The 18885-nt window shown below is 45.0% G+C and overlaps 1 protein-coding gene across 1 annotated transcript in view; it reads left to right on the top strand.

Annotated features, from left to right (window-relative positions):
* Positions 1–18885, top strand: part of SORD (sorbitol dehydrogenase) — a 37543-nt gene that overhangs the window by 9340 nt on the left and 9318 nt on the right. The window contains exons 2-5 of the mRNA XM_081105384.1: positions 3661–3694; positions 7418–7582; positions 11650–11809; positions 15866–15984. Coding sequence (XP_080961510.1) covers positions 3661–3694; positions 7418–7582; positions 11650–11809; positions 15866–15984 — 478 coding nt within the window. The remainder of the gene's footprint in view (positions 1–3660; positions 3695–7417; positions 7583–11649; positions 11810–15865; positions 15985–18885) is intronic.

The following is an 18885-nucleotide window of genomic DNA, read 5'->3' as shown; positions in this document are numbered from 1 at the left end:
GGTTATGTCCTCCCAGCCTCGCTGCTTGCCTTCCCTGGGACTGCCCTGTGTCGGTGGGTCTCCAGGGGTATAGGCTTTGGTGCTTTCCCTGGTGGGCAGACCCCTGGGGATGTGGCCCAACAAGTCCCCAATTTATTGCCAACAGTCTTAGTCCAAGTTATTCATAAGTAGTACATGGTATTTCTGTAACACTAGGGGGATTTACTGATTTATTCTCTTCCTTAGTCCTGTTAACCCCTAACCTGGGGAAACAACCTTTCTCGGGGAGGTGGTCTGTTTAAAACACACAGCGCTAAGAGGGGGAGCAAACATATGCCATATACGCCAGGTCCCTTGAAACATAAGCTGTGCAGATGTTTCTTCCCTGCAGCGACTGTGTCAAGCAGCAAGGGTGGACCGGATTCCGGCAGTGAACTATTTATGACTTAAAGTGAAAAAATGCTGGAAAACTGACATAACCACAATAAAGAACAGTTACTCAACTCATCTCTTGCTATTATGACTCACAGATAAGAAATTGGGTTTAGGAAATCTTGAATGTGCCTGATTGGGCCTTGGGAATAAGAGTGAAAGTTCCAGATATCAGAGGACCTAACGAACTTTGGTAAATGGGAAATAGGATAAATGAAAGAATATCACCATCAAAACCTGAGAAAGAAAAGGAGATTGAGTAAACAGGATTGTAGCCAACATCACCAACAAAAAACAAGGAACCATGAACAAAAAGCAAGGTTTTGTTAGTAACCATGCTGTGATAACTTTCTAATACTCTGTGAGCGCCACAGCTGGGCTTGGGCTGATACTTACAAACTTAAGGGCTGATCTTTAACATGGTCTTGTGCTCAGGTGGCATGTCTCCTGCTGAGAGGGGAGTCAGGAGCCAAGCTGAGTTGTAAGGGTGATGAGAGTCAGCAAGAAAAAGGGCATAAAAGGAAAGTTGATTCTCCATAAAGCCCAACCGACATGGTTCAGTGGTTGAGCATCAACCTATGAACCAGGACGTCACTGTTTGATTCCCAGTCAGGGCACATGCCAGGGTTGCGGGCTCAATCCCCAGTGTGGGACTTGCAGGAGGCAGCCAATCAATGATTCTTTCTCATCACTGATGTTTCTATCTCTCCCTTCATTTCTGAAATCAATAAAAAATAATATTTAAAAAATAATAATCGCTTCATCATTAAGTGTGTTTTGCTACTCAAGAAAAACCAGGCTATTGGCGCAGCACCCCCTAGTGTCTTGGAAGGTCACTGCAGTCTTGCTCCTGTGGGAAGGTCAAAGCTGGTCCCCTCTGTTAACTCCAGCAGATATCTACGGTAGTAATGTCAGTGACACCCAGGGCCTGCTCGGTGTGCCCAGCAGTTGCTGTGAGCTGGAACCTTACCCCCTCTCCACTCTCAAATGGGGTGTTCAGGCCTAGCCTGGCTGGAGGCAAGCTACGAAAAGTATGCTGAGGAATTTTCTCTATACCTGAGAAGTTTCCTACTAGTGCCTTTAGGGGGCAGAGTGGGGTGCATTTCCATGTTTGAAATAAAGGCCTGTTTTAACCTGCAGTTAAAAAAATTTCACTCAGTATCACTGAAACAACTATACAGCAGTCCCTGTTGTTGTATAATGTCAGGTGTGGGACCAGCAACTTCTTTGAAAAAGATTTTGGTGATAGCTATCCTGAGTTGCCCATTTCTAAATGGATTCTCTGCCCGCTTCTTTCCCTCCCTCCCTCCCTCACGCCTGTCTTCCTTCCTTGCAGATGTAGCAGGTTTAAATTATGAAGAGATGAAAAACTGCCATGAGCCCCTCTGCCCACATCAGGCAGCCCTACCATTTACTGCCTTAGCGGTGCCACGGGCAGTTTGCTAAGTCTCACCCTTCTCAGTCTCATCATATGGAAAATGAGATGATAACAGAAGGTACCACATAGGCTGCTGTGAGGGTTAAACGAGGTGATGCATGTACAGCACTTAGCACAGAACCCGATACAAAGCAGTTGGTCAGCGTTAGCGTGATCACTTTGGGCTTGGTTTCACTGGAGACAAGGAGTTCAAAGTAGCACTGAGCTACTTCAACAGAAAGGGCTGGTAATCTGAGATGAGCGAGAACCTCAGACCTTCCGTTGGAAACGCTGTTAGGGAGAATAGATATTTAACCAGTACAAGAACACCAGGTTTGGGGCAGCACACTACCTGGTTCTGAAGAGATTGAAGGCATGGTCTTTGGCATTAAGGTTATTATCTTGTGAGCTAAATAGCCGCATGTTGTGTATTGCTTACCTATGAAAGCATCTTGGGGAAGCTTTCAGCAGACAAGCTTTGAGTAGTGTCCCTCCCAGAGTGCTCTGTGTGTGGCCCAGCCCCGACCTCCTTCGGCGCCCAATAGATGGCTCCTTGCGTCACCTCCCCTGAAGGAGAAAAGGCATATTCCACCTTGGGGGTGCACTGGGATGCATTGAAGCAGGCTTGGGAATCAGACACACCTGGGGTTAGCCCTGATATATCCACTCTGGCAGTATGATTTTGACCAAGTTATTGAACTTCCCAGCCTCAGGTTTCTCATCTGCAAATTATGGGCTACGGTGAGGACCATGTGCCATGATGTGTGTAAAGCCCAGAACACTGTCTGGCACATAGTAGGTGCTGTGAACATTTCATATCCCTTCTTCCTCTTTTAGGCTGCATTCAAAGAATCCTATATAATACAGAGCTAATAGGCTAATTAGACTGGATGGCAGAATGACCTGGAATGACCTGTGGGAGGGGGGCAGGGCCGTGAGGCAGCCGGGGCCATGGAGGCCTACCCTTGCACGAATTTCGTGTATTGGGCCTCTAGTTAATAAAATAACCACTTGGATTTGCCCACTCACTCTCTTTCCTCATCACGAGGAATTTCCTAGCCAGTTGACATTGAGGGAAAATAATAATAATAGCTGTATCCTGGCTGGGCAGCTCAGTTGGTTGGAGCATTGTCCCAATATGCCAAGTTTGTGGGTTTGATCTCCAGTCAGGGCACATACAAGGATCAGCCAAGAAATGCATAAATAAATGGAACAACAAATCAATTTTTCTCTTTTTCCCTTCCTCTCTCTAAAATAAATAATAGCTGTGAACACGGAAATAATCAGATTGCTTTTTGAACCTGTGAACAGGTCCCGTGTATTCCCAGAGGGCCTCTAAAAGTCCACAAAGGGTGTTTTGAAAGAGAGGGCCGAGCGTTGGTCTGTGCCCTGGTGGAGCGGGAAAAGAGTAGCTTCACACTTTTCCAGCCCTCGGAGCTGCTCTCATGTAGCTGCTGGAAACACCCTCTCACTTTCCCTGCCCTAGTTTGCCAGACCAAACAAATCTGTATCTAACAGTGTGTTTTCAGGAGGGAAGGAGCTGATAAGGAATGCAAATCTAGGTGGCAGCCCAAACTTCCTTTCACCTGGGGATGCATTCAGCATACTTTTCTTTGAGCCCTAGGCAAAGTGCATCGTTGAGTGATGTGAGTGCAGCACTATTCAGTGTAGCCCCTCTGGCAGCCGCCCAGCAACGGTATGGCCTGAGCCTGTGTTAACTCTAAAAAGAAACATTTGAATGAAACTCCATTTTAATTTTTTAAAAAATGAAAATGTTCATAAGGTAAATTTATTATGCATACTAAGTGATTTTTCTGTTTTATTTTCTTTAGGAGAACTACCCTATTCCTGAACCAGGCCCAAATGGTAGGTCCTTGGAATATTCAACATATTTTCTTATTTCCCCTGGAGTCACATGGGCATTGCTCCCTCACCCTCTTCTGCTACAATTTATACTTTTGCCTCTATTTAAAGCTATGCTTTTGTTAGGCTCCACCTCATCCACTGTCCACAGCGTAATTGGATACACTCCACTTGGCTGATGCAATAAAACAGACAGTGGTAGAATGAGAAGAGTTACCATATCAGACTACTGACTTTTGAGCATAAAACATCTTATGGACCAAACGCAGAATTGTTCTTTTGACCTTGGGATACTCTATACCCACTATAAGCTACTATTTGGGTGGCAGAATCCAAATTTTGAAAAGGAATGAGACTGCAGAACTTAATGTTTTGGTCAGAAAAGGGAGTATCATGCCAGGAAGACCAGGACCTGTCCAGTGGGGATGGGAGGGGCTGCATGGAACCCTGCCCCACTGCCCTAATCATCCAGGTGCCGAAAGTGGGTGTGCACACTGGGGCAGGGTTCCACCACCTTTGTTCCACTCTAGCCTCTCACTGTGCAAGCTTGTGGCTGAAATGACACACATGTTTCCTGGGTGGTGTCTACCTGGGCAAGTCATGCCACCCTATTGACTAAGGCAGATCCCTGCTGACAGTTTTCCAATCCCTCCCATCCCTGGAGTTTCCACTTGGTGATCTGTCAGTAAGGCTGAGAGCAAGGGGCAGGGTGTCTACAGGTAGCTGATCTCACATCCAGTCAGTCGGGTCCCCTTTCTGTCCTTGATTGAGTTCGGATGTGCTGTCTCACTTTACCCCACAACTGTAGCTTCTGGGTGAACATCAGATTGAAGGAAGTGTTCCTGGAGTTCCCAGAGCTTTGCTACTCAAAGTTCAGTTGGGTTATTGGTTTACAGACAAGAGCTGTTTCTATCAGTATTTAGCAAGTAATGTATATCTAGGACTTATGTGTTTTCACCAAGATATCATTGTTAGAGAAGTGAAAGAGACAGCTCACTGTGTCTTGAAAAGTTGGTGTTGATTCTAGAGGTGGCCAAACAAGGGCTGCCTTTGACTCAAAGGATCCTGGTACTGCTTTTCTCCTGGAGGCAGCATTCTGCTCTCACTTTCTTGCCTCTTTCTGTCCCTGAATTGGAAGGGGAAACAATGGTACATTTCATCTAGAGTTCTAGCAAGTAAGTTTTTTTAAAAAAAAAATGTTTTTATTGATTTGAGAGAGAGGGGAAGGGAAAGGGAAAGAGAGAAACATTAATGATGAGAATCATTGATTGGCTGCCTCCTGCACACCGTCTGCTGTGGATTGAGCCCACAACCTGGGCATGTGCTGCCCTGATAGGGAATCAAACCGTGACCTCCTGGTTCATGGATTGATGCTCAACTACCAGCCACACTAACCGGGCTAGCAAGTTGAATTTAACCTCTTATTACAAATTGGTAACTTCAAGAGAGGAAATTCTGAGATAATTTCCCTAACTCAAATGACTTTCCCTACCTTAGATTTCAGAATTCACCCTGCCATTTCTTACTATGTTCACTCAAACCAAAAGTGGAGAAAGTTCTGCAGAGCCACACCTGGTGGATCACCTCAGGTTGGTGGCAAGGACAGTGTAAGACACCTGAGTGCACAGCACAGCTGTGGGTCTCTTTGTTTTTCTCAGGGAGATACTTGTAACATGGTCATCTCAGTCAGACTAGGCCAGTAATCCTTTAGGACTTATTTTAGCAAAGGGGCTCAGTAGTATTATTTTAAACTTGGAAACCGGACAACAACAATACCACCAAATCTCACTATAGTCAAACCTATTAAGGTTGAAATGCCAGTTGAAATATTTGAGTGGCTTAAATTAACACGGCCATTGTTAACAAAACCACACGCATGAAAACATAGCTTGATAGCTCCTGAAGTGTTGCCAAGCCTAGATTCTGCCAGTCTCCCTTTTGTAAGATAAGAATCAGGCATAGTCTATTAATTGTCTAGTAACAGTTATCTCCTAGAAAACAGTTTTTTTCTCTTACATGATTAATAAATTTCTTCCTCCTAATAATATCTTATTTATGCAGTGTATTAGAGTTCTCCAGAGAAACTGAACTGAGAGAGATTTGTTATATAGATTTACTGTACATGTATGCAGAGGGCAGGGGGAAGATCTATTTTAAAGAATTGGCTCATGCCCTAGCTGGTTTGGCTCAGTGGATAGAGCGTCAGCCTGCAGGCTGAAAGGTCCCAGGTTCGATTCCAGTCAAGGGCATGTACCCTGGTTGCGGGCACATCCCCAGTAGGAGGTGTGCAGGAGGCAGCTGATCGATGTTTCTCTCTCATCGATGTTTCTAACTCTCTATCTCTCCCTTCCTCTCTGTAAAAAATCAATAAAATAAAAAATAAAAAAATAAAGAATTGGCTCACATGATTATCAGGGCTGGCAAATCTGAAGTTTGTAGGGCTGACCAGCAATCTGGAAATTTAGGTAAAATGTCACAGTCTTGAGCTTCAGAAAACCTCAATCTTGTCTTTTTAAGGACTTCAACTGATTGAATGAGGCATATCCACATTATGGAGAGTAATCTGCTTTACAAAAAGTCTAATGATTATTTGTTTTTAAAAATTGAGGTATAATTGATATACAACATTATGTTAGTTTTGGGTGTTCAACATAATGATTCAGATTTGTATCTATTGTGAAGTGATCATCACAATGTCTAGTTAACATTCATCACCTCATGTGGTTACAGTTTTTTCTTGTGATGAAAACTTCTACGATTTACTCTCTTGGCATCTTTCAGAAAACACCGATTATTACTTATAGTTACTATGCTGTACATTAGGTCTTCATGACTTATTTCACAACTGAAAGTTTGTGCCTTTTGACTTTCTTCACCCATTTCATCTATCCCCTACCCTCTGCCTCTGGCAACCACCAATCTGTTCTATGTATCTGTGAGCTTATTTTTGTTGTTGTTGTTCCTGGGTTTTTTAGATTCTACAATATCATATTAATGAGATCACTTGGTATTTGCCTTTTTCTGTCTGACTTACTTCACTTAGCATAATGCCCTGAAGGTCCATCCATGTTGTCGCAAATGGCAACATGTCCTTTTTTATGGCTGAATAATATTCTGTTATGTATATGTACTACATTTTCTTTATCCATTTACCCATTGATGGGCATTTGGGTTGTTTCCATATCTTAAATATTAATCACAACTGAAAAATACCTTTACAGCCACATCTAGCGATTGACCAAACAACTGGGCACCATAGCCTAGCCAGCTTGGCACGTAGAGTTAACCCTCATATGCAGTTATTTTACGGTGTGGAAGCTTTCTTGCCTTGCAAGACTCAATCAGGGTTGCTGTTTAGCTTGCCTTCCTCTGTGGCCTAAATTGTGTACCTGGCCTTTGAAGCCAAGCCCTCTCCTTCATCTAGAGCAGTGGTTCTCAACCTGTGGGTCGAGACCCCTTTGGGGGTCGAACGACCCTTCACAGGGGTCGCCTAAGACCATCAGAAAACACATATATAACTACATACTGTTTTTGTGATTAATCACTATGCTTTAATTATGTTCAGTTTGTAACAATGAAATTGGGGGTCACCACAACATGAGGAACTGTATTAAAGGGTCGCTGCATTAGGAAGGCTGAGAACCACTGCTCTAGAGAATCGCCTCGGGGTAATAGAAGGGTTGTTCCCGCCCTCACTTGTTTTCTCTGTCTCCTTTTTCTTATCAGAGGTGCTGCTGAAGATGCATTCCGTTGGAATCTGCGGCTCAGATGTCCACTACTGGCAGCATGGTCGAATTGGGGATTTTATTGTGAAAAAGCCAATGGTTCTGGGTCATGAAGCATCAGGAACAGTCGTAAAAGTGGGGTCATTGGTAAAGCACCTACAACAAGGTGAGCAAAGCCCTTCAGCTAATGGATTAATTTATTCATTCAACATCAATATCTATGCATGCTTTCTCGGGGCCGGGGTCCCTGTTAAACACTGGGATGCAACAGTCAGCAAGACAGCCTTGGTCCCGAAACACATGGACCTTAATCTTCCAAGTGGGAGACAGAGCTGGGACACACAGATAGTTACTTAATTACAATTGTGTTGAGGACAGCAGAGAAGAAAACAGGGTGCAATTGGTGTATTTTACTCAGACCCCTGGCTTGTCTGAGGAAGGGACAATTAAGCCAAGCAGGCAAGTAAGAAATAAGCCAGGTACCAGGGTGGGGAAAGCGTTCCAGGCCCAGGAACCACAATATGCCTCCACATACTAACAACCAGGGCCTGCAAAGCAATCTTTGATTTTATTGGATAACTAGAAAACCACCAATATGTTTCTAGATTTGCTTAATTCATGCTCTCAGAGGGAGGAATTCTTGGCTGAGGCAGACTATGATATATTCCCCAACACAGTGAATTAAATCCAAGCTGTCTTAGCATAGCTAGCTGTTGGCTTTAACCTTCCTTTCCTGATGAGGCCACTATATAGTCTGGAGATAATGTTAGATTATTTGGAGGAAGGGGGAGGTTGGTAGGAGGTGCCGTCCTATGTTAGTTAGAAAGCTCTCTGAGCCCAGTTACATAGGGAGAGATAGACCAGCTCTGAAGAAGCTAGACATGTGTCTCATTCAGGAATGTTAAGTCAGGCCCTCTATCATCGGTAAAGTTGAGAAACCCCCTGAGTTTTTGCAGGGTTCTTCCAATGTGGAAGGTTCATAGCTTCTAAACAGTCACTGATTGGTTCTCACCTGTGAGACGAGGTCTCTAAATATATGTCATAACAAGAAGTGTGTGTGTGTGTTGGGGGGGGGGGGTGTCTCTAAATTTAAGTTATAACAGGTGCTTAGTCAGTGTCGACAATAGATCCAGCCTTTACCAGGTGCTTTGAGGGCTATAGAAAAAGGAGAAGATAAGATCCTTGGATGCTTTGATCTACTTGGGGAGACCAGACATCAGGATATATATACCAACAATTAGAGAACAAGCCCATAGGGTGAAGTGGTGAAACCAGTAAAGAATGGGCTCTAGAAGTTCAAAGAAAGGCATTTGTCATGGACACAAGTGTGTTAGGAAGGTTCATGGAGCAGATAGGTCTGTCTTTGAGCCAGACATTTAACAATAATATTATGAGCCCTAGCCTGTTTAGCTCAGTGGATAGAGCATCGGCCTGCAGACCAAAGTGTCCCAGATTTGAGTCCTGTCAAGGGCAGGTACCTTAGTTGCAGGTTCCTCCCTGACCCGGGCTCTGTTTGGGGTGGGTGCAAGAGGCAACCAACTGATGTGTTTCTCTCTATCTTTCCCTCTCTCTTCCACTTTCTAAAAATCAATGGAAACATATCCTCGGGCGAGGATTAACAAAAACAAAACAAAACAAAACCCACAATAATAATTCTGAAAGGGCAGATAACATTTATTGATTTAATATTGTTATTCTCCATGTTAAATACTTGCCCATAAAACTACTTACTTTGTTCTTGAAACAGCTCTAAAAGATAGGCATTATTTTTCCAAATGAAGAAAGTGAAGCATGGAGATTGCCTGGGGTCATACACTAGCTAGCCTTAGAGCTAGGATGCCTGCCTTGGTCTTTCTGACACTAGAAAAAGTGTGCAGAGTCACTGGGCTGCCCAGCATGTGGAGACTTGAGCAAGGTTTTGTATTTGAATTTCTGAAGAGATCAGAAGCTAATATTCCAGTTAAGAGGAACAACATAATAAAATTACGGAGGCAAGAGTTTTATATCTGTTGTTAATAAACTCTGTGCTGCTCAGAGCAGAGGTTCTGTCTTGGGCAGTTAGGTGGGATGATAATTTGCATAATCTGTACAAAAGTCCCTCTTTAAAAAGCACCATACAACTGTGAGTTGTATTATTGTTGTTATTATGTAATAATAATTAGAAGACAAAACTGAATAATATAAACTCCACCTAATCATGGAAGATCTTGAGTACTAAGTTGGAGAATTCATTGTCAACACTAAAAGCATAGTTTGGAGAAAGTTCACTGGGCAGCGGAGAAAGTAGAGGGCATAGAAGGAAGAGACATACAGGTAGAAGGTCACATCTTAGTGGTCACAGGGATTTCTGTGGGTACCGTCTTTTAGTATACAAAATTTTTATGTAATTGTTTCATTTGCTAACTTTGACTTGAAGCTCTCATCAACTAATCTAGAAAGAATAAAACCACTCCTTGAGTAGTTCTTGATATACTTGTTTATAAAATTTAAACATAAATATTAAAGAATCAATAAATCTAAGGCATGGAAGAATTCCTAATTTATATACAATCAGGCCATCTATCTTTTTAAAAAAATATATTTTATTGACTTTTTACAGAGAGGGAGGGAGAGGGATAGAGAGTTAGAAACATCGATGAGAGAGAAACATCGATCAGCTGCCTCCTGCACAGCCCCTACTGGGGATGTGCCCGCAACCAAGGTACATACCCTTGATCGGAATCGAACCTGAGACCCTTCAGTCCTCAGGCCAATGCTCTATCCACTGAGCCAAACCAGTCAGGACAGGCCATCTATCTTTTAAAAAAATATATTATTTTATTGATTTCAGAGAGGGGAAGGGAGAGAGACAGAAACATCAATGATGAGAGAGAATTATTTATCAGCTCCCTCCTGCATGCCCCCACTGGGAATCGAGCCTGAAACCTGGGCATGCGCCCTGACTGGGAATCAAACCTCAACCTCCTGGTTCATAGGTCGATGCTCAATCACTGAGCCACACCAGCCCGGCCACCAACACTATTTTAATGAGCATTAACTACATACCTGGACTCTACACTATTCTCTGGGTATATTTAACACAAAAACACAAGAAATGGCCTAATGTATCACCACTTAGTAAAAGGCAGACCTCCCAGGGCTCTTCTCTGGCTGCTAACAGCACATTGTTCAGGCTCAGGAGGGCCCTAATACCACTAGTACACCCCTCTTGGGGGGAGGTGGGGATTGACTGGGAAGGAACACAAAGAAATGACATTTCCAAGACAGTGGCAATGTTCTGTGTCTTGACAGGGGCTCACATCACACAGGTGAATGCATCCATCAAAATTTATCTGGTGATCCACTTAACATTTGTGCATTTCATCAACATCAAAATTTTATCTTAAAAAACAACCATAAACAAGTATTGAACTCTACCTTCAGCTATGCAGGCCGAAGTATTTAAGGGTGAAGTGTACTAATGTCTGCAACCTATTTTGAAATGATGGATGGATGGATGGGTATGTGATAAAGTGAATGTTGCTCAATGTTAATTGAAGAATCTAGGTGGAAGATATCTGGGTGTTCACTGCACAGGTTTTTCAACTTTGCGATGTGCTTGAAATTTTTCCTAATAAGAGAGAAGAGCAATTCTAATGCTTGGTTTCCAAGCAGACCCAGTGAGACATAGAGTAGAAGTACCATAGAGCGGGCGGTTCACAAGCCTGAGTGTCACTCTCCGCTGTACCCGAGTCGGAGGCCTCTGCGGTTCGTTTGCCTTAATGCTTTTGCTAACCAGGAATCAGTTGATTCCTAGTTATTGTCTAAACACAACCAGACTGTATGGCTTTTGTAAAGGCCTTGCCCCATGTTTTCAAAACAGGTCAAGAAAAAAGTGTCTGCAAACTCCACACACTAGCTGCCTCTCTTGCAGCAGTTTGAGACGGGAAGTGGAGCTGGCTTGCCTTAGAGATGGGACTGGTTCTGTGTTCCCCAAGCTGGGAGGTGGCTGTGGAGCTGGAGGGAAGGTTGGTCTGGTCCATGAGTTAGTAAAAGGGCACGCCAGACCCATCTGTGGAGAAGTGGGATGGTCATTCTCTCCCAGAGTGTGTCTGTGCTGTGTCCTGTGTTTCCTTTGGAAGCACTAACGGCCTGGGCTTGCTTAGGACACCCTGGGTATTCCTCTCTGGTATCTGCCCATGAGCCTGTGCCCCCTCACAGCACCTCTGTGCCTGCTCCTGTTTTCCTCTCCAGGCGATCGCGTTGCCATCGAGCCTGGTGCTCCCCGAGAAATCGATGAATTTTGCAAGATTGGCCGATACAACCTGTCACCAACCATCTTCTTCTGTGCCACGCCCCCCGATGATGGGAACCTCTGCCGGTTCTATAAACACGATGCCAACTTCTGCTACAAGTCAGTGCCCAGCCCAGCCTTGCCACCTGGCACCTCTCTCCCTCCATTTGTTTGGTGTTCTTTCTTCTACTTTCCTGTGGTGACTTGGTTCTTTTTAGCTCTTAATTCCAGACATGAGGCGTCTCCATAGTGGGCCTGCTCTCCTGGGTGGGTGGGGGGGGGGGGGCAGCTGACTAGCACTAGGGCTGACTCACAGTGCTTGGTTTTAGCCTTTCAGTCTAGCTCTCCCTCACCCAGAGCAGCAGTAGAAAATGGTCGCTAAAGTCGCTCACTCCTTTGCAGCCATCCTGGTGATAACTTGTTGTGGTTCATCTTCCATTATTGGTTTCCACTGCAGCTACAGGAGGGAGAGCTTTTAACAGCAGTGGCCTTGTGGGGGGCTTACTGAGGAGGCCTGGCAAGGAGCCAGCACATGACTTTGGGCCCTGGATTCACTCCCTCCTAGTGAGTAACTTTGGGGAAATGACTTAACCTTCCTCTGCTTCAGATGATTAAGACAATGCGTGTAATGTCACAGTTATTATTACTGTGTGCCTGGCCATTTGCATGCCTTATCTTACCTCCACAAGGACAATGATGAGGTGGGCACCAGATGTGCAGTCTATTTATTTATTTATTTTTACTTTTTTGTTAATCCTCACCTGAGGATATTTTCCCATTGATCTTCTAGAGAGAGTGGAAGAGAGAGGGAAAGACAGAGAGAAACATCAACATGAGAGAAATACATCGATTGGTTGCCTCTTGCTCGAGCCCCAGCCAGGGCCCAGGCCAGGGAGGAGCCTGCAACCAAGGAACGTGCCCTTGACTGGAATCAAACCCGGGACCCTTTGGTCCACAGGCCGATGCTCTATCCACTGAACCAAACCAGCTAGGGCCCAGTTGTGCAGTTTATTGCAAGAGTTAGCAGAGGCAGGAGGAAGCTAACAGACTTGGCACAGAGCAGAACCAGGAGTCAAGCTGTGATTCTTGAACTCCTGCCCTGTGTTCACTGCACGACCCCAACATTCAAAATGGTTTCGGGGTGAGAAGTTGTGTCTGGCTGGCAGGAGCAGAGTGCTGTACCTCCTACATGGCCCAGCCCTTGGAGCTCTGGGGTGCTGCTGTGCCACTTTCCTTCTGACTCCTCCCACCCCAGCCCGGCCCCAGCGGTGGCGCTGTCAGCCAGGATGGGCTTGTCCGATGGAGGCTTGATGCCCATCACAAGGGCAGCCTGACAGATCTGAGTTTTCAAGTGCCCACTGGAAACCTTGAGAGGAGTCACAGGCCAGAGGCCTCATGATGAGTTTAATTAAGTCAACATCCAAACCTGCTCTAGAAGAAAACAGGTTTTGTGGGCAGAGTCCACCTTTTAGCAAGTGGTTCCAGAACCACCTTTCCTGGGCCCTTTCCAACTCAGGGCGCCAAACAAAGTTTTTGTTGAAGACAGAAGAACAAAGAGGTAAAGCTTGAAACTAACCACTAATCTCTGCCATTTACCAACAGCGTGACCTTGAACAAGTTACTTAAACTTTGTAAGCTCAGTATCCTTGCCTGTAAAATGGAGATGATAATGGAACCAATCTGATGAAATGCATAGAATTGACAGGATTTAATGAGAAAAGTATATCAAGTGCTCCACATGAGTCCTGGCACAAAGGAGGTGCTCAATAAATGGTGCCATCATATGTCATAGCCATGGCCTTGAGTCCAGGGGTTAGAACAGGGTTAGCCTGGAAAGACAGCCTTGGGCTGGGGACGGGTGAGGGATGCTTTGTAGGGAATGCTGTGGGAGGGTGCTCCGGATGGCGATGGTGATGGGCGGAAGGGGGAGGCCCTCTAGGGAACATGCAACCCCTGCCTCTCCTCTCCTCCCAGGGTTCTTTCTGGCTGTGTCCCCAGCCCATGGGCCCAAGCCCTTCTCGCTGGTTTCTCTACCAGTCTCTTTATTTTCCTACCCACCTTATTCAGTTTATCTTCCTGCTTCCTCCTTGGCTTAATTATTCTTTAACCCTTTTGCCTGTTCCCTGAACCCTATTGTGAAAACCACCAAATCGCCTTGTCATTCTCTGGTGTTTATAGTCATGAAAGATTAGGGCTGGGAAGACACTCATCTTTCCTTCTCATCCCCCTCCTCCCTCAACCCCCAGTGAACAAGCTGGGGAAGGATGACCCAGTAACTCTCTCAAGGTCAGTGGCAAAGGGGCTGAGCCCCAGGACTCCCCTGGCGCTTCTGCCTCCATGCTGCTGGCTATGGCTGCATGTGTGAGATCTCCCAGATTGCAATCCTCTCTTTGCACCATCCCCAGTCCCTTTATCCTTGGTGTTCGCATTCCAAAGGGAAGTCAGAGTGAAGAGGAGAGAAGCACGCAGCTCCTGACCGAAGGCCATCCTCCGCTTAGATCCAATGCAAGCGTTAGGGAAGGCCCAACTGGGAAGGGGCAGATGGGTCTGAGAGGGTGTGGTTGGCAGTCCATGAGAGTGGGAATTTTCATGATTCCATTTCCAACTTTTTTCCATAGAGTTGACGGGGTGAGTAGAAGGGGTGATGACAGCACTCAGAGCAGGAGGGTGGATAGGAGTAGGGAAATGATGTAAGAGAAGCAGAGGGGAGGGAAGAAAAGGGTGTTGGGTGGCAGCCAGGCCATCTGCAGGCCTTGCGATTTATTCTTTGGGGATTGTGAACAGTGACAGAGGTAATGAGGATGAGCACATGGTTTGGCTGCCACTGTTATTTCTTTTTGGAACTTGAGGGTTTTGTTTGTTTTTTCTTTCTTTCTTTCTTTCTTTCTTTCTTTCTTTCTTTCTTTCTTTCTTTCTCTTTCTTTCCTTCCTTCCTTCCTTCCTTCCTTCCTTCCTTCCTTCCTTCCTTCCTTCTTTCTTTCTTTCTTTCTTTCTTTCTTTTTTAAAGATATTTTACTGATTTTTTGAGAGACAGGAAAGGAGAGGGAGAGAAACATTGATGCGATAGTGCAACATCAATCAGCTGCCTTCTGCACACACCCTACTGGAGATTAAGCCGGAAACCCAAACATGTACCCTGACAAAGAAACAAACCAGTGACCTCTGAGTGCATGGGACGCTGCCCAACCAACTGAACCACACCAGCCAAGGCTGGAACTTGAGGGGTTTGTTTTTGGTGTTGTTGTTTTTTTAACTTGAGGGTTTTTATGTGGAGTTTTTTGGGGCACTGAATAAATAAATACTGGACGGTTAAGAACTAGCAGAAATTAAATATTAACTACAGAGCTATTTGTACCAAGAGTCAGCCAATAATGGGACTGGCAGAGAATGTGGAATCAGGAGCCCTGGGTTCAGACCTTGCGTTTTCCACCCACTAGCATTTTAACCTTGAGCAAGTCTCTTAATGTCATTGAGCTTCAGTTTTCTCTTCTGTAAAATGAAGGTAAAAATAAAGCCTGTCCTTCTCACCTGACAAGGTCATGGTGAGGATTAAATGAGATAATGGAAGAGAAAGCTGGCTAACCTGTAAAGCCTTAGGCAAATGTTTGCTGTCATCATCAGTAGGATGGTTAAAAGGATCAAGATACCAGTGGTCTTGGAAGTGAAAACCAAGACCCCGTGGTGAAGGAAGGTGACACAGCATTTAACCAGCTGTGTACAGTCAGGGGCCTTCCCCACCTTAACCAGGCCCGGGACAGCCAGGCAGCTGCTGCTGTCTGATGTGGTTCTTCTGGAACGTGTAATGGGGAAACAGTGAACAGAGTGACGCCAGCTTCTAAATCACTATTTTTCAAAGCTGCTGATAGTCGGGATTGCTTGAGAAAAAAAGAGATGCTGGGAGGAGGCTTATGGGTATGCTGTATCTGGTTTCAATTCCAAACCCTTTGAGCCTCCCACTAGTTTTGAACCTTTAGAGCAAGTTATTTAATCCTCCAAGCCTCAGTGTCCTTGTCTGTAAAATAGGAATAATACTACCTACCACATGTAATCTGAGGGTTCACAGGAGTGAATTTACATGAATTGCTTAGCACATTGCCCGCCACATACATAAATGCTCAGTAAATGATTGTCAACCCAGAGGGACTAACTGAGTGTGTTGAACGGCTGACTCCCCAGGCTTCCTGACAATGTCACCTTTGAGGAAGGGGCCCTGATTGAGCCACTGTCTGTGGGGATCCATACCTGCCGGCGAGCTGGAGTCACCCTGGGGAACAAGGTCTTTGTATGTGGAGCTGGTAAGAAACAGATGATACCCTACTTATGAGTTCATTAAGGGAGAATGTGGGGGCACCTCTGCCCATCTCATTCCCCCTCCAAAGGATGAAATTTGAAATTGGTCCTGGGATCTTTCTGGGTAGGAAAGGATTATAATGTCCCATTCCCCCGGTGGCTAGCACTTTGCTAAATAAATGAATATCTGCAGAAATGATGTTATTTCCTAGGCAACAGGACCCTTTTATTTGTTTAAAGAATGCAACCTGGGTTACATTTCAACCCTTGACAGGAAACAAGGGAAATATTTTTTAAATATTTTTATTGATTTCAGAGAGGAAAGAAGAGGGAGAGAGATAGAAACATCAATAATGAGAGTGTCACATTGATTGGTTGCCTCCTGCATGCACCCGAACCAGGGCCAGGGATTGAGTCTGCAACCTAGGTATGTGCCCTTGACCGGAATTGAACCTGGGACCCTTCAGTCCACAGGCCGACACTCTATTCACTGAGCCAAACTGGCTAGGGAATTATTTTTGATAGTAAAGGAAAGAACAACTTTGGAACTTCCAAATCATACCAGAGAAGTGGCCTTTGGTCCATCCAGGAGCGAGGTGGGCCCTGCTCACCACCAGTGAAAGGAGTAGAGCCCAGCCCCTCCATGAGCCAGCACTCTGCTTGCGCTGGGAAGCTGCCTTCTCTCCTCCACCCGACAAACCCTAGTAGCCTCAGATGGAATCACTCTAGACTTCTAACTGCTGGTAACTTAGACAACATGCTCCTACTCCTCTTGGGTATGATCTGGTGTTCCTCATACACTTTGGGAGGGAGGGTGTATAATTGACATGTAATGTTAGTTTCAGGTGTACAATGTAATTACTTGATATTTGTATATACAGGTGACTTGTGAACAACACTGGGGTTAGGGACATCCACATATAAGTTTTGATTCCCCCAAAACTTTACTAATAGCTTATGGTTGACTAGAAGCTTCACCAATAACATAAACAGTCTATTAAAGCATATTTTTCATGTTACATGTATTACAATAAAGTAAGCTAGAGAAAAACAAATGTTAAGAAAATCATAAGATAGAGAAAACACATTTCTAGTACTGTAGGTATTTATTTAAAAAGACATCAGCATATAAGTTGGACCTGCCTGGTTCAAACCTTTGTTGTTCAAGGGTCAACAGTATTGCAAAATGACCACCACAATAAGTCTAGTTAACATCTATTACTAGATCAGCCGTGGGCAAACTATGTCCCGTGGGCCGGATCCGGCCCGTTTGAAATGAATAAAACTAAAAAAAAAAAAAAAGACCGTACCCTTTTATGTAATGATGTTTACTTTGAATTTATATTAGTTCACACAAGCACTCCATCCATGCTTTTATTCCGGCCCTCCAGTCCAGTTTAAGAACCCATTGTGACCCTCGAGTCAAAAAGTTTGCCCACCCCTGCACTAGATGGTTACCAAGTTTCCTTTACTTGGGATGAGAACTTTTAAGATTTACTCTCTTAGCAACTTTCAAATATGCAATACAGTATTATTAACTACTAGAGGCCTGCTGCACAAAAATTCATGCACTCGGGGGAGGGGGGGGCAGGGGTGGTGTCCCTCAGCCTGGCCTGCACCCTCTCGCAGTCCAGGAGCCCTTGGGGGATGTCCACCTGCTGGCTTAGGCCTGCGCACTGAGAGATCAGACATCCCTCTGGCAGCTCGGGACCCCTTGAGGGATGTTCAACTAACAGCTTGGGCCTGGTCCCCTGTGCTGGCCAGCCATGAGCTGGCTTCTAGCTGAGCAGCATTCATCCTGTGGAAGCGCACTGACCACCAGGTGGTAGCTCCTGCATTGAGCGTCTGCCTCCTGGTGGTCAGTGCACATCATAGCGACCAGTTGTTCCCGTCAATTTGCATATTACCTTTTATTATATAGGACTAGAGGCCCAGTGCACAAATGTTTGTGCACTCGGGGGGGGGGGGGGGTCCCTCAGCCCGTCCTGTGACCTCTTGCAGTCTGGGACCCCTTGGGGGATGTCCACCTGCTGGCTTAGGCCCCCTCCCCGGGGGGATTGGGCCTAAACTGGCAGTCAGACATCCCTCTGGCAGCCCGGAGCCCTCGGGGGATGTCCACTTGCCAGCAGGGAGCAGGCCTAAGCTGCAGTCAGCTCCTTAGCACTGCTGAGGAGGCAGGAGAGGCTCCCACCACCACCACTGTGCTGGCAGCCATAAGCCTGGCTTGTGGCTGAGCAGAGCTCCACCTGTGGGAGTGCACTGACCACCAGGGGACAGCTCCTGCATTGAGCATCTGCCCCCTGGTGGTCAGTGTGTGTCATAATGACCAGTCATTCCCAGTTGTTCTACTGTTAGGGTCAATTTGCATATTATCCTTTGATTATATAGGATAGTTACCATGCTATACATTATATCCACAGGACTTATTTATAACTGAAAGTTTGTACCTTTTGACCCCTTTTACCCATTTCACTCACCCTCTCACTCCCTTCCTCTAGCAACCACCCTGTTCTCTATATCTTTTAGCTTGGGATTTTTTGTTTGTATTAGAGTCCACATAAAGTGAAATCATATGGTATTTATCTTTCTCCATATGGTATTTGTTTTTCTCTGTCTGACTTATTTTACTTAGCATAATGCCCTCAAAGGCCATCCATGTTGTTACAAATAGCAAGATTTCCTTATTTTTATGGCTGAGTAATATTTCATTGTATATATACCATATCTTCTTTATCCATTCATCCATTGATGGACACTTAAGTTGTTTCAATGTCTTGGCTATTGTAAACAATACTGCAGTGACCATGGTGGCACACACATCTTTTTGAGTTAGTATTTTCTTTTCTTTTTGTTCTTCTTTTTTTCAGATAAATACTCAGAAGTGGAATTGCTGGATCACTTAATAG

The sequence above is a fragment of the Myotis nattereri genome (genome assembly GCF_964212035.1).
Source record: "Myotis nattereri genome assembly, chromosome: 1".
Lineage (NCBI taxonomy): Eukaryota > Metazoa > Chordata > Mammalia > Chiroptera > Vespertilionidae > Myotis > Myotis nattereri.
This window is presented reverse-complemented; position numbering and strand designations above follow the sequence as displayed.